Genomic DNA, 13,476 nt, shown 5'->3' with positions numbered 1-13,476 from the left:
AAATGGTGTCATTATCCTTCCCAAGCTGCAGTTCTCATCCCCATTATATGTTTGATATGGGAGATAAGGGTGAGGATTGAAACTTCCTCTTCAGGTTCTGTTGGAGACATTACTCTTGAGAGGTAGTGCATTAAAAAATACAACAGAAAACAAAACTACCTTCATGTTTGTACCTCTTTGTATCATACTGGGTTCTTTGGCTTCTACTTCACTCCTACCACCTTTCCCTCTAGGAAGATGATACAGCATTTCTCGAAACTGTTTATTGACTGTTCTCAGTAAAGTAGTGTTTCACATTAAGTACCCTTAAACAAATTACTCCTTTCAGAATTTACTTTTTTTTTTTTTTTCCAAGACCCATTTTTATTCTTTCATTAACCTCTTCTTGCAGTGAGATCAAAAAAACCCAGCAGCAGCAAGAGCCAGTCCTTTGCACAGTAACACCCTAACAATGAGTTTAGGGTAAAACCGATGTAAAATAAAAGTAATAATGCCCCTCAGCCTCTGCTTTTTATTCTCATTATTCTTTATGCTGAAGAAAAATGGAGATGAGAAGAGTTTTTGGTTTCCTTTTTCAATGTGCAATTCTGTGTTTAAAATGTTCTAATTAAAAATACAGTCTCATTTTCATTTATACCTCTGTTCTGTATTTAGTTTGAGATTAAGGGAAATGATGAGAAGATCTTTGAGAGCTGCTGGATTGGGCAGACATGAAGCTGGTGCTTCATCAAGTGATCACCAGGACCCAGTTTCTCCACCAATAGCTCCTCCCAGCTGGGTTCCAGATCCTCCTGCAATGGATCCGGGTAAGTGTGCTCACATATCACATTAAGACTGTAGAATGAAAGATTTAATAAAGGCAACTATGACTTTTAAGATGAATCACTTAATTTCAGCTTGAGACTGAAATATCTTATGTCATTGAGGTAGCAAGCCGTCATTGAGGTAGCTTTTGAGAGTTTACTTAGACTTAACAGCTGGTTTTTAGTCCAATATGTGTCTTTCTAATGCTGGTGTCAAACTTCTGCGAAGTGTGTTTTGTAACACTGAGTTACATTACTAATCTAGGAATGTGGCCATCTGTAGGAAGTGCCAGTTAAATACAGAAGCCTGCAGTGTGCTAGACATTGCAGAAAGAGCATGTTGTTAGGGATGTTTTTATGTATTGATATACATCCTGCTGTTCTGTTTACTGAAAGATGGTGACATTGATTTTATCCTGGCCCCCGCTGTGGGATCTCTTACCACAGCAGCGACTGGCACCGGCCAAGGACCTAGCACCTCCACGATACCAGGTGAGGACATACTGCTTCTCTGACTATGCTTTGGAAGGAAAATGATCTCAAAAGCTGTTTTTGCCTGCACAGACTTCCTGCATATGAAAATGCCTCATATCAGAGCAAGATTGGATTGAAGCAGAATTTCACAAGTGTGCAGAAAGTAAATGAAGCACCATACTGTGTTTTATGTAAAAATTATTTTTACCTTGGGAATGGCAAACATGCAAAAATATGGTAATCAGTATGGAATTGGGATTCCTGTCTGTATTTCAGAATGTGATTTGGAACTGAAATTCACTTCAGTGAAATGTTGCTGAAACTGGCAAACCATTGACTAGTCAGGCTACTGATTAGTTACCCCAGTGAAACATTGAATTGTTGTTTTTTAATAAGTAGTCATTTTTTGAGGAAAAACTGTTTCTCTGCAATTTTTCTTTTTTCTCATTACAGGTCCTTCTACTGAGCCATCTGTAGTGGAATCAAAGGATCGGAAGGCAAATGCTCATTTCATACTGAAATTACTATGTGATAGTGTTGTTTTACAACCTTATCTTCGAGAATTGCTGTCAGCTAAGTAAGGATTTTCGTATGAATTCTCACTATCCTTTGTAATGTTATACCACCTGGAATTTATTACATAGAATCCTTTTAGAAAAGGTTATTTAAAGGTGCATTAGTTAAATTGGAGAATGTTAGACTATTGGCTGTCTTTGTGGCCTACCATCCCTTAACAATAGGTCTGTTTCACCAAAAAAAAACATATAAAAGAGTGCTTATTCACTCTGTGTTTTTTCTGTTTGCACAAGATAAGCATTGCTAATTTTTCATGGTTTATTTCCTACCTTTCTTGTTAGAACAAAAAATTTCAGTGTGTTTTAACTTGTCTGCTGTTCTTATCCCTAGGGATGCAAGAGGCATGACACCGTTTATGTCAGCAGTTAGTGGCCGGGCATATCCTGCCGCAATTACAATTCTAGAAACTGCACAGAAAATTGCTAAAGGTACACCAGTTTCAGTAATTACTAGCCTGTGGTTTCCTTCTAAAGTTCGGCATGTGTGCAGATTCATTATTAACAGTGCTTTCTTGAGTGTGAAATTACATGTGTTTGAGCAGCGGGTAATGGTGATGAACATCTTTTTCCAAAACGCTGTATATTGCTTTATGTTTTGGAAATATGCCTCTTAAGGAGTATCTTCCTCTTTTGCTGTGTGTATATTACAATAGATTTCTACAAATATTACTGCTTTTGTGCTCTTGCTAGTTCATTGATTTACAGACATCATTATGGTACTGCTTTTCAGTAGCTCAAAGTTATCACCTGGAACTTCTCTTTGAATTGGAAAAAAATGATATGATAAAGCACTGTGCCAAGCTAGATCCTATTCGTGAGAAGACTTCTGTATAAACACGTTTTGTGACTCTCTTTAAGTGTTGGTATCTAATTGTTTAAGAGAAATATGTGCAGTTGAACTTAACGAGAAACTTCAGCAGATTAGAACTGCATTGTGACAAGGTCTTATAGGACTGTGGGTGTTCCATATAAGAATATTGCTCATGAATTACTTTTTAATCCTTCAAAATAGTGTTCCACTGACTTGATTAGAATGTCACTGAATTTAAAAGCGGGGAAGAGTTGGTGATTGTATTTTTCAGTCAGGAATTTGAAGCAGCATCTATAAGAAATACCTGTAACGTGACGAGCAGAAAGCTTTTTCAAGCAATTGTGACAGAGACTTTATTAAAAATTCTAATTCTGTAGGGGATTTTGTAGTGGCAGATGTTTGTACAGCATGGGTTCTGTTGGTGGGGTGTTGTTGTTATTTTGGGGGTAGTTTTTAACACTGGCATTCTATTGTTCTTTTAGCTGAAGCAACTTCCAGTGAAAAGGAAGATGATGTGTTTATGGGAATGGTTTGTCCTTCTGGTACAAATCCAGATGACTCTCCTTTGTATGTTTTGTGTTGTAATGACACATGCAGTTTTACATGGACTGGTGCAGAGCATATTAACCAGGTAAGGCTTTTTGTTGTTTTTTTTTTTCCTTAAGTAAATAGGAAGGTGTTTCAGCCATTGATTGTGTTAGTCTACTAATCTAATCTTCAAATTACTGAAGTTGCATTGTTTAGTCTGGTATGATCATTGCCTCTTCTCATTGCTTTGTACTCTTAAAGCTGGCTGTGTTGGTCAGAGTATGGCTCTTTGTGAGTGTGGGTTTTTCCCCTCTGGCTAACTTTGGCAAAAATTTTCATGGAAACAGCTTTTTGAAAGCACTGAATATTCAAACTAACGCCAAAGTTTCACTTTCTGGAATTAACTTAATTCTAAGTGAAGGCATGAGCTTGAACAAGTGTTTTTTTCACTGTAAGCTGGAATGCTGTGAGATTGCAAGTGCTGCAGGGAGAAAACTCTGTAATGTTTTTGGTAATACTTTTTTTAGGATATATTTGAATGCCGGACATGTGGCCTATTGGAATCGCTTTGTTGTTGCACAGAATGTGCAAGGGTCTGTCACAAAGGCCATGACTGCAAGTAAGTATTGTATTCCCTTTCTTATAATGAAATCAATATTTTGTGGGTTTGTTTGTTTACTGATAGTTAATTTTTTTCCTTGCTTGAAGTGTTCAGATATTTGAGAACAGAAGATTAATAAAATATTAAAAATACCTTCCTTCTGCTCTGCAAGATTTGTTTTATGAGTTAGAATGGAAAGAGTAATCTGAAGCTGTCTTCTACTTTTCACTTTGTAGAATGTAGAGTAAGTGTGTAATTCTAATTCTCAAGGTGCTTTATATTCTGAGAATAATACATCTAAATAATACAGTGTTTTAATTTTGGATGTCTCTAGCAGTTTTCTGAAGGCAGTGAATCCTGATGACAGGTCATTTTTGTAAACGTTTAATATGCTACACTTTTCTAAACTCCTAGATCAACTGTAATAAAAGGAAAAGTGAGTAGGCAGTCAAAGGAAGAGTCAAGAAGTCTCTGATCAACCCGGCGAAAGCTTTGAAGCTGCAGAGGTTCTGTGGCACTGTTAGAGGGTGTAGATGTTACAGCATTAATATCCTAGCTATAATAAGCTACCAGATACAGTTATAACAGTGTTGTTACAATTCTCAGTGTTGTAACAGTTACTGAGCTTTTACTGCATGTCAAGATTGGCAGCTTCCTTGGCTGGATGGCTATTTTGGGGAAGGATAAATGGTCTTGGATGAGTTTCAGTAAGGTACTATGAGAAGCTCTGTAGTGAAACTGCCCTCTTAAAATGGGTGTAGGAAAGAAGAACAGCAAATATCAGGTGTTGCCACATACAAACTGCATTTCTCTTTTTAGCTAGGTTTTGGCATCTTGCTACTGCAATAAACAAACTCTTAGCAGGAATCTTAATGTGCACACTAAGACCCTTTGCCTGTGTAGAAAATGTTTGGTACATTACTGCGCAGTGTTGCAGCTCACCTTTTCTATTTCTTGTAGACTCAAACGAACATCTCCGACAGCCTACTGTGATTGCTGGGAAAAGTGCAAGTGTAAAACACTAATTGCTGGACAGAAGTCTGCTCGCCTTGATCTCCTTTACCGCCTGCTTACTACCACAAATCTTGTTACCATGCCAAATAGCAGGCAAGTTCATATTTGCAATGATCAGGGCAGAATAATTATTATTTTTAAATATGTGGTATATCATATCTACACTAATCAATTTTTCATTACAGGGGAGAACATCTGCTGCTGTTTTTAGTACAGACAGTTGCCAGGCAAACTGTGGAACACTGTCAGTACAGACCACCTAGAATTAGGGAAGACCGTAATCGTAAAACTGCAAATCCTGAAGGTAAGAGCTGTTTCAGTGTAATAAATGGCAAATCTCATGTTTCAGTACCTCTTTCTTAAGCTGCTTTTTTGTCTCCTTAGATTCTGATATGCCTGATCATGATTTAGAACCTCCTCGCTTTGCTCAGCTTGCTTTGGAACGTGTTTTGCAGGACTGGAATGCACTGAAGTCCATGATCATGTTTGGCTCCCAGGAAAACAAAGACCCGTGTGTATTTAGATACAGTTGTCAATGTAAAGTTTAATGTGATATTTGAGACCTGCTGACTTATATAAAATTTATTTCCTTTCTTTTTGTTCTTTCCAAGTCTTAGTGCAAGCAGTAGGATAGGTCATCTTCTGCCTGAAGAACAAGTTTACCTTAACCAGCAAAGTGGAACTATACGCTTGGACTGTTTTACTCACTGCCTCATTGTCAAATGCACAGCAGACATTTTGGTAAGCACTTTTAGCCATGTTTTACATAAATTTTCTGAATATGAAACTATAGATTATCTCTGGTGATATTTTTGGAAAAGAATTTGAAAATAACTTCATTTGTTGTATTTTTGTAGATCTGTAGTGCTACAACTGTGATCTCTCTTTAAATCTTAATGTGTCTTGTTTTATGCTTCTAAATTACATGTCACTATGTTGGGTTGTAATGACCTGTTTCTGCAGCTCTTAGATACTTTACTGGGTACTCTGGTAAAGGAATTACAAAACAAGTATACGCCAGGGCGCAGAGAAGAAGCTATTGCTGTAACAATGAGATTCCTACGTTCTGTGGCAAGAGTGTTTGTCATTCTTAGCGTGGAAATGGCTTCCTCCAAAAAGAAAAAGTAAGTGAAGTGGTGGGATGCCTGTGAGCGTTGGCTGTGGTGGGTTTATTTTTTAAACATTTATTCTTTTATTAAATTAGTTGATAAAAATCAACAGTAGGCAAAAACAATTTGTGGTCTGTAGGCAGCATAATGTGGAAAACTGCAAACCTCAAGACTGCATGATAGCTGATGTTATGTCATGTAGCTTTTTAATACAATACTTGTTAAACTTACATGTTCATACTTGAACCTTTCTGTTTAAAATGTTAGGATTTTTGGAAGGAGGGAGTTTTAACGTAGAACTCCAGTCTGTGGTTGTCAGTAATAGATTTTGGTGTTCAGCCTTAGTCTTGAATTGTTGAATGATGGTTTTAGCTGACTGGAATAGCTGTGCATAGCTGCTATACATGCAAATTTATGTATCTGTTAAAAATAATTGTCTTGACTTTCTGGAGGAAAAAAAATAAAATTGATATTACCATCAAATTTTTTTGGGGGGGGGTGGTGGTGGTGGGGTGTTGTTAACAAGTTATTTAACCTTTATTTTTCTGTATTTTTTTTTTTCCCCTAGCAATTTTATTCCACAGCCAATTGGAAAATGTAAGCGTGTATTCCAGGCATTATTGCCCTATGCTGTTGAAGAGTTGTGCAATGTAGCAGAATCTCTAATTATTCCAGTTAGGATGGGAATTGCACGTCCTACAGCACCCTTTACACTTGCTAGCACTAGTATAGATGCCATGCAGGGAAGTGAAGAACTCTTTTCTGTGGAGCCTCTGCCACCCAGACCGTCATCTGACCAGTCTAGCAGGTAAAAATCACTAAAGCTCGCTATTTGTTCTTTTTAAAGACTTGCTGAAGGTGGTTTTGTTCTGGGGCTTCTTATTCTGGCTAAGCATTTTGGAAGTATTTTTCTACTGACACATTTCTACAGTAATTTTAGGTACATAGTGACAGCCAAAGGTCCAACCTACTTTTGTTTTTAAAGTTCTAGTCAATCTCAGTCATCCTACATCATAAGGAATCCCCAGCAAAGACGAATCAGCCAGTCACAGCCAGTTCGTGGCAGGGATGAAGAACAAGATGATATTGTTTCAGCAGATGTGGAAGAGGTTGGTTTTCTTTTGTATTTTTTTTTCTCAGCACGCATCTAATGCATTAGCACATACTTTAACGTCTGAACCAGAAACACATGCATCAGGAACCCCGATTTGCAAAAAATAGAGTAGCACTTGAAATAGTCCTACCGTGCGGTAAGCATATTGTTTTAGTAGAGGTTTGTAGCTGTTGTTTTGTATTCATCAATATTTAGTCATTTCAGAGTATACTGTGTCTTGCATTTGACAGTTACAGTATGATTTAGAATGCTAATTAATACATCTGTTATTTCCTTTTGTATATAAACTGGTGCCATATTATAACTCCCTGTTAAAAACTTTTAAGTCTTTCATGCATGATTGCTATTACTTAGGTTCTATAAAGAGAACTACAGGGTCTTTTATGAAGATGGTAGCTCTTCAATATTTAGAAACTAATTCTAGGTTTTACAGTCAGTTTTACCCTTTCACAATTAAAATCTAATGTCCAATGCTGTGCTTTATTTATGTGCCTGATTATTTTTTTTTGCACAAGACTGTGGCCTGCACAAACGTAGACAAGTTCTGTGTGGCTGTAAGTTCATTTTCTGTTCATGTCAATTCAGTTGTGAGCTCATCTTTCTTAGATGTGAGGTTTTTCTGTTTTCTTTAGTTTTTAATAAAATTTTGCTCGGAGTTTTTGAAAATATGTAGATTATCTCTGATATGGAAGATATTCTAGTATAAAATTGCAATGGTCTTTCCAGGTTGAGGTGGTTGAGGGGGTTGCTGGTGAAGAAGACCATCATGATGAACAGGAAGAACATGGTGAAGAAAATGCTGAAGCAGAAGGACAGCATGACGAGCATGATGAAGATGGTATGTATAATGTACATCATGCACATTACTGCTTGGATAAGCAAGCTATGCATCATAAATAAAAGGTATCTTCAAAGTCACCAGCGATAATGATATGGGAGACTTGCACAAGTAGAGAGAATCCAAAGGTTTTAGATTACGCGTTATATAATCATAGAATGGTTTGGGTTGGAAAGGACCTTAAGATCATCTAGTTCCAACTCCCTGCCACGAGCAGAGATACCACATTCTAGACCACGTCACTCAAGGCTCTGTTCCAGTATCTAGTCACTCTCACAGTAAAGAACTTCTTCCTTATATCTATACTGAACTTTCTCTGTTTGTGTAAACCTGTTACCTCTTGTCCTGTTGCTACAGTCCCTGATGAAGAGTCCCTCTCCAGCATCCCTGTAGGCCCCCTTCAGCTATTGGAAGATTGCTTTGAGGTCTCCATGCAGCTTCTCTTCTCCAGACTGAACAGCCCCAGCCCTCTCAGTCTGTCTTCTTACAGGAGGTGTTTCAGCCTCCATATCATTCTCAAGGCCCTCCTCTGGACTTGCTCCAGCAGCTCCATGTCCTTCTTATGTTGAGGACACCAAAATTGCACACAGTGTTCCAAGTGCGGTCTCAAAACATCTTACAAAAGGAGATAAGGAGAGTGGCAGATAGCTTGTAGTAGGCACATTAATACTTTTATTTTTCTCTTTCTGCTGGAGGAGAAAATGCTAAGGTGCCAAAGGATTAAAAAAAAAAAAACCAAAACAAATGTTATGTTCTTGGTTAACAATATTTATTTTGCGTTTTGTAGTTGCTACTGTAAAATACAGACATAACCTAATTGAAGGATTAAAAAAATAGCCCAGCTCTTGCATGGTCAAAGATAGAATAGTGGTTATGGTAGATGTGTTTTCAAAAGGGATCTGAATTATGGTGAGCTAGTTCACAAACCAATCGGAAAATAATAAATTATGGTTCAGTATTTTGAATAAAATTAATCCCCTGTGTATGAAAGTTCTTGCAATTAGTATCATCATCATAAAAAATTATCATCTCTTTCTGACTGTGCTTTGTGTTTTCAATACTTTTACAGTACAGAAGATCTGTCTATTCACTTGCTGAATATTCAGAACATTTAATTCTCAAAAGTTAAACTTGAATAGAACCTGTGTTTTTTAATTACGTTTTTTTTTAAGTTTTCAGGTATTCCTTAGATATTAATTTGCAACCTTATATGGTTAATTGTGCTAATACATGTTCATGAAGAGTTGCAGAGTCTTTGGCTGGAGTGACTAGTTCTGACTCTTTAAAGTCTTAATTTTCAGTGTGTGTGTTGAATGTGTATGTGCAGTATGGTGTGAGAGGGCCAGGGGCTGCTAACTGCTAGAAAATAAGAAAATATACTCCATGTATTGCTGCATTTTTGCATTGCTTTTATGACATATCCCTAGGTATCTGTTAACTTCGGCTATAGTAAGAGGCTCTGGGTGTTTAAGATGTCTTATATGAATCACTAAAGTCATGCTATTTTTTTACCATATTCTAAATATGAGATGTTTTGTGTATTGTCTTTATAGGCAGTGATATGGAGTTGGATTTGCTAGCTGCTGCTGAAACAGAAAGTGACAGTGAGAGTAACCACAGTAATCAGGACAATGCTAGTGGGCGCAGAAGTGTTGTCACTGCAGCTACTGCTGGGTCAGAAGCAGGTACACCACATCATCTTGTGTATGATCTAGCTCTTTAAATTTAGGTATCAAGTTGTACAGAAAAAAATAAATGTGTTAGTGATTGAATATGGCTTTAACAAGGGCAGAATATTTCCCTTTGGATCTGGACTGCATCCAGCATTCCAGAAGTATACTAGAGAAATTACTTCACAGCTAGACTGGACAGGGTGAGAATTACCTGGTTATGACATTTTCACATGTACCTTTCCTTTATAATCTTATTTTTGCCCTTTCTTGCATTTTTTTTTGCTCTTTATCCAGCTTCTTCCCCACCCCCTAGCACCTCTAGCACCCACCCCTGCCAACCCACCCCCCCATTTCCTCACATACACTGCTTTTCCATTGCTTTTCCTTTGCCTGTAGATTTGGACAAGGAGATGCACCAAGATGCATCCTAATTTTGTTTGCTCTTACAGAGCTTCTTAATGTGTTACAAGAGATTACCCTGCATTCTCATGAAATGAAATGTTTTCACTCGTTTTCTGGTATAGAAGTTAGATACAGTTTAAAACAAAACATAAAACCTGACCAATCATTTTAAGCCATTTTGAATGCCAGTGCTCTACTGTCCAGTTTGGAAGCGTATTTTTAGAGTTCGTTGGCTGGGGGCACAGTCAGTGAAGAACTTTTGAATTAAATTATTTCTTAATTTATCTTCTGAAATGTAACTAATTTTGCTGCTTTTTCATGAAACTTGTGGAAAATTAGCAGTGTGTTGCAAGGATAATTTAGTAAAGATTTTCAATAGTGGTAATTGAACTGTATGTGTAATTTCTTCTCTTGGAAAAGTTTTACAGCACTGACATCATACAGGCACAAATGTACAGTTGTCAATTAACATTTATTGCTTGTTTTCCTCACAGGAGCTAGCAGTGTTCCAGCATTTTTTTCTGAAGATGACTCTCAATCTAATGATTCCAGCGACTCTGATAGCAGCAGCAGTCAGAGTGATGACATAGAACAGGAGACCTTCATGCTTGATGAGCCTCTGGAACGAACCACAAATAGCTCACATGCCAATGGTGCTGCCCAGGCTCCCCGTTCCATGCAGTGGGCTGTACGTAATACCCAAAACCAGAGGACTACTAGTACTGCTCCTTCTAGTACGTCAGCCCCAGCAGGCAAGTCTGAGTAAAATGCATGTCAGTTGTCTCTGGCCTTGCCCCTTCCTCTGTGTTCATTTGTTCTCTTAAGGATGAAGTCTTATCTGTTTGTCATAGAAGGACAGTGCTGACCTATCTTGACTGTTACAGTTCGGTTTTGAATGTAAAAAAAGGAATTACCTGTTGTAGTTCTTAAGATACGAGTATGCTTACTGTAGCTAGTAATTTTGTGCTAGTTACAGTTGTGATGTCAGTAATATTTACCAGTTTATTTCTAGAAATGTTCATGATAAAAGTCAATACAGAAAATATGTAGCAAAGGTTAGATAAATTCATTAATGTCATACCTTCTTTTCTGTTTAGCAAGTTCAGCGGGCTTGATTTACATTGATCCATCAAACCTACGTCGAAGTGGTACCATCAGTACGAGTGCTGCAGCAGCAGCTGCAGCCCTTGAAGCCAGCAATGCAAGCAGCTATTTAACATCTGCAAGCAGCTTAGCAAGAGCATACAGTATTGTGATACGCCAGATATCTGACCTGATGGGTCTGATTCCCAAGTACAATCATTTAGTGTACTCCCAGATCCCAGCTGCAGTGAAGCTGACTTACCAAGATGCAGTTAACTTGCAGGTAAGAACATCCAGATCTCTGTAGAGAAACAATTCCAATACAGCTGACTTTTTTTTTTGGTAAAATCATAGCGTTTTGTTGAGTGTGACAGTCGTCTCTGAAGATAGCCTAGTCGAAATTCCCTGCAGGGTCAACAGAAGGCTGCTCAGGAACTATGTTCAGTTAGGTTTTGAATACCTCCCAGGATGGAGGCTCCACAAGTGCTCTGAGCAGCCTGTTGTTTGACAGCTCTTAAAGTTTTTTTCTGAAGTTTAAATAGACATTTCAGGTATTTAAGTTTGTGCTTATTGCCTCTTGCCCATTCACTGGGGAAGAGGTTGTCTCTGTATACTTCATGCCTTTTTATGAGCTATTTACACACACTGGTAAGATCCTTCTGAGTTTGTTTCTTGAGTCTAAACTATCCCAGCTCTATCAGCCTCTCTTATTATGCCCCTCTAATATATTACCTCTATATTACTACCTCTCTGTTATGTGAGAGGTAGTGTATGCTGCAGTAGCTGTAGTTACTAATTCCATTAAATTGTTCATATTTCCTATACATATATTCTTTTTTTCTCAACTTAGTCTGACTGGTATCTGAGTGTTAATAAAGTCAGGATTGACTGTTCTGGAAAATATTGATCTCTACTTGAAAACCTTTGCCCTATTCTTTTTAATATGAACTGTTGAGTTTATAAAAGAAGAAAGTTAGTAAGGGCCAAATAATTAAATGAGATAAAAGATTTGTCCAGATAAATGTCTGTTTGCTGTCCCTGATGTTGGATTAAAAAAAAAATCCAGCAGGTCAATGCAGTTAGACTCTGGAGCCTGCTTTTCTCCCTGTATTGGGAACAGGGGAAGAAGGACTGGACCAGGAGAGGTCTGTACACAGACATAGTTCTCTGTACAGGTTTTAACTTTGTTGTCTTCACTGAGTAAGTTGTGAGGGGTGAAGAATGGTGAAAGATCTGGCTAGTGAATGCCATAGCAGGATGAGGGCTGTTAAAGCTACTAGAAAGTCAGGAATTGGACCAAAATCCCCAAGATGTGCACACCTGGAAGATGCTTGGTGGTCATAAGTTGAGGAGGAGATGTCTGAAAGAGAGAGAGGGGTGGTGAGAAAGCTTTACAAACACCAGGGAATAAAGTATTGAGGGCTGCATACCACTACAGTAAATCAGCAGTCGCAGCAGAGCTTTCTGAAATTGTTCTTTGGTCATTCTTGAATTGTGTTTTACAGCCTCTTTGTAAGGAATCAGGTGTAACTGTAAAAGCCATGGTGGAGGCTTATGTTGAGACTGCATTCTCATCATCTAGTTCTGTTTGCAAAACTCATTACATCTCGTTTTCTATAGAATTACGTAGAAGAAAAGCTTATTCCTACTTGGAATTGGATGGTTAGTATCATGGACTCTACTGAAGCTCAGCTGCGTTATGGTTCTGCATTAGCATCTGCTGGTGATCCTGGGCATCCAAATCATCCTCTCCATGCTTCTCAGAATTCAGCCAGAAGGGAAAGAATGACAGCCCGTGAGGAAGCCAGCTTAAGAACACTTGAGGGAAGAAGGTATGAAAATAGCTTGATTATGTGATATGAATTAGCAGTCTTGGAGACAAATCTAATCTTGTTCACTGACATTTTGTAATGCAACAGTTTAGTTATTGTTTTAAGTTGGCTTCCTATATTGTTCATACTATTTAATTTATTTTATGTGCTACATTCATCTTGAGTATTAATTATTTGTAATATGCAGCACCTGAGCTGCTTATAGTAAAGCATGGAATATGGTTGTTACTCTTACCACACTGGGTTTCTGTTTTTTAGTTTTCACATCCATCTTTCAGAAATAAAGACTAATAGGTGAATTCTGCATTCTGCTGTGGTGCCTGATCTCTCTGTATTCAATCCTTTTCTTTCACTAGACGAGCTACTTTACTCAGTGCCCGTCAGGGAATGATGTCAGCACGTGGTGACTTCCTGAACTACGCACTGTCTCTGATGCGTTCTCACAATGATGAGCACTCAGATGTTCTTCCTGTTCTGGATGTCTGTTCACTAAAGCACGTTGCGTATGTTTTTCAAGCCCTTATTTACTGGATTAAAGCAATGAATCAACAGACAACATTGGATACTCCTCAGCTGGAACGGAAAAGGTACTGAGCCTGACTCACAGAAACAAACACTT

At 38.0% G+C, this 13,476-nt stretch overlaps 1 protein-coding gene across 10 annotated transcripts in view; it reads left to right on the top strand.

Moving 5' to 3' along the window:
- Positions 1 to 13,476, top strand: part of UBR5 (ubiquitin protein ligase E3 component n-recognin 5) — an 85,769-nt gene that overhangs the window by 57,867 nt on the left and 14,426 nt on the right. For 8 of the 10 annotated variants that reach the window (XM_065668723.1, XM_065668725.1, XM_065668722.1 and 5 more), the window contains 19 exons: positions 655 to 806; positions 1,200 to 1,295; positions 1,731 to 1,854; positions 2,184 to 2,281; positions 3,146 to 3,294; positions 3,719 to 3,810; positions 4,753 to 4,899; positions 4,992 to 5,110; positions 5,191 to 5,317; positions 5,418 to 5,547; positions 5,770 to 5,930; positions 6,484 to 6,723; positions 6,901 to 7,024; positions 7,756 to 7,867; positions 9,421 to 9,552; positions 10,437 to 10,694; positions 11,040 to 11,308; positions 12,646 to 12,857; positions 13,214 to 13,444. In XM_065668723.1, coding sequence (XP_065524795.1) covers positions 655 to 806; positions 1,200 to 1,295; positions 1,731 to 1,854; positions 2,184 to 2,281; positions 3,146 to 3,294; positions 3,719 to 3,810; positions 4,753 to 4,899; positions 4,992 to 5,110; positions 5,191 to 5,317; positions 5,418 to 5,547; positions 5,770 to 5,930; positions 6,484 to 6,723; positions 6,901 to 7,024; positions 7,756 to 7,867; positions 9,421 to 9,552; positions 10,437 to 10,694; positions 11,040 to 11,308; positions 12,646 to 12,857; positions 13,214 to 13,444 — 2,973 coding nt within the window. The remainder of the gene's footprint in view (positions 1 to 654; positions 807 to 1,199; positions 1,296 to 1,730; positions 1,855 to 2,183; positions 2,282 to 3,145; positions 3,295 to 3,718; positions 3,811 to 4,752; positions 4,900 to 4,991; positions 5,111 to 5,190; positions 5,318 to 5,417; positions 5,548 to 5,769; positions 5,931 to 6,483; positions 6,724 to 6,900; positions 7,025 to 7,755; positions 7,868 to 9,420; positions 9,553 to 10,436; positions 10,695 to 11,039; positions 11,309 to 12,645; positions 12,858 to 13,213; positions 13,445 to 13,476) is intronic. The other 2 variants (XM_065668724.1, XM_065668728.1) reach the window with 2 other exon arrangements.

The sequence above is a fragment of the Lathamus discolor genome, chromosome 2, assembly GCF_037157495.1.
Source record: "Lathamus discolor isolate bLatDis1 chromosome 2, bLatDis1.hap1, whole genome shotgun sequence".
Classification (NCBI taxonomy): domain Eukaryota; kingdom Metazoa; phylum Chordata; class Aves; order Psittaciformes; family Psittacidae; genus Lathamus; species Lathamus discolor.
Note: the sequence above shows the minus strand (reverse complement) of the source record. Positions and strands in the feature narration are given on the sequence as shown.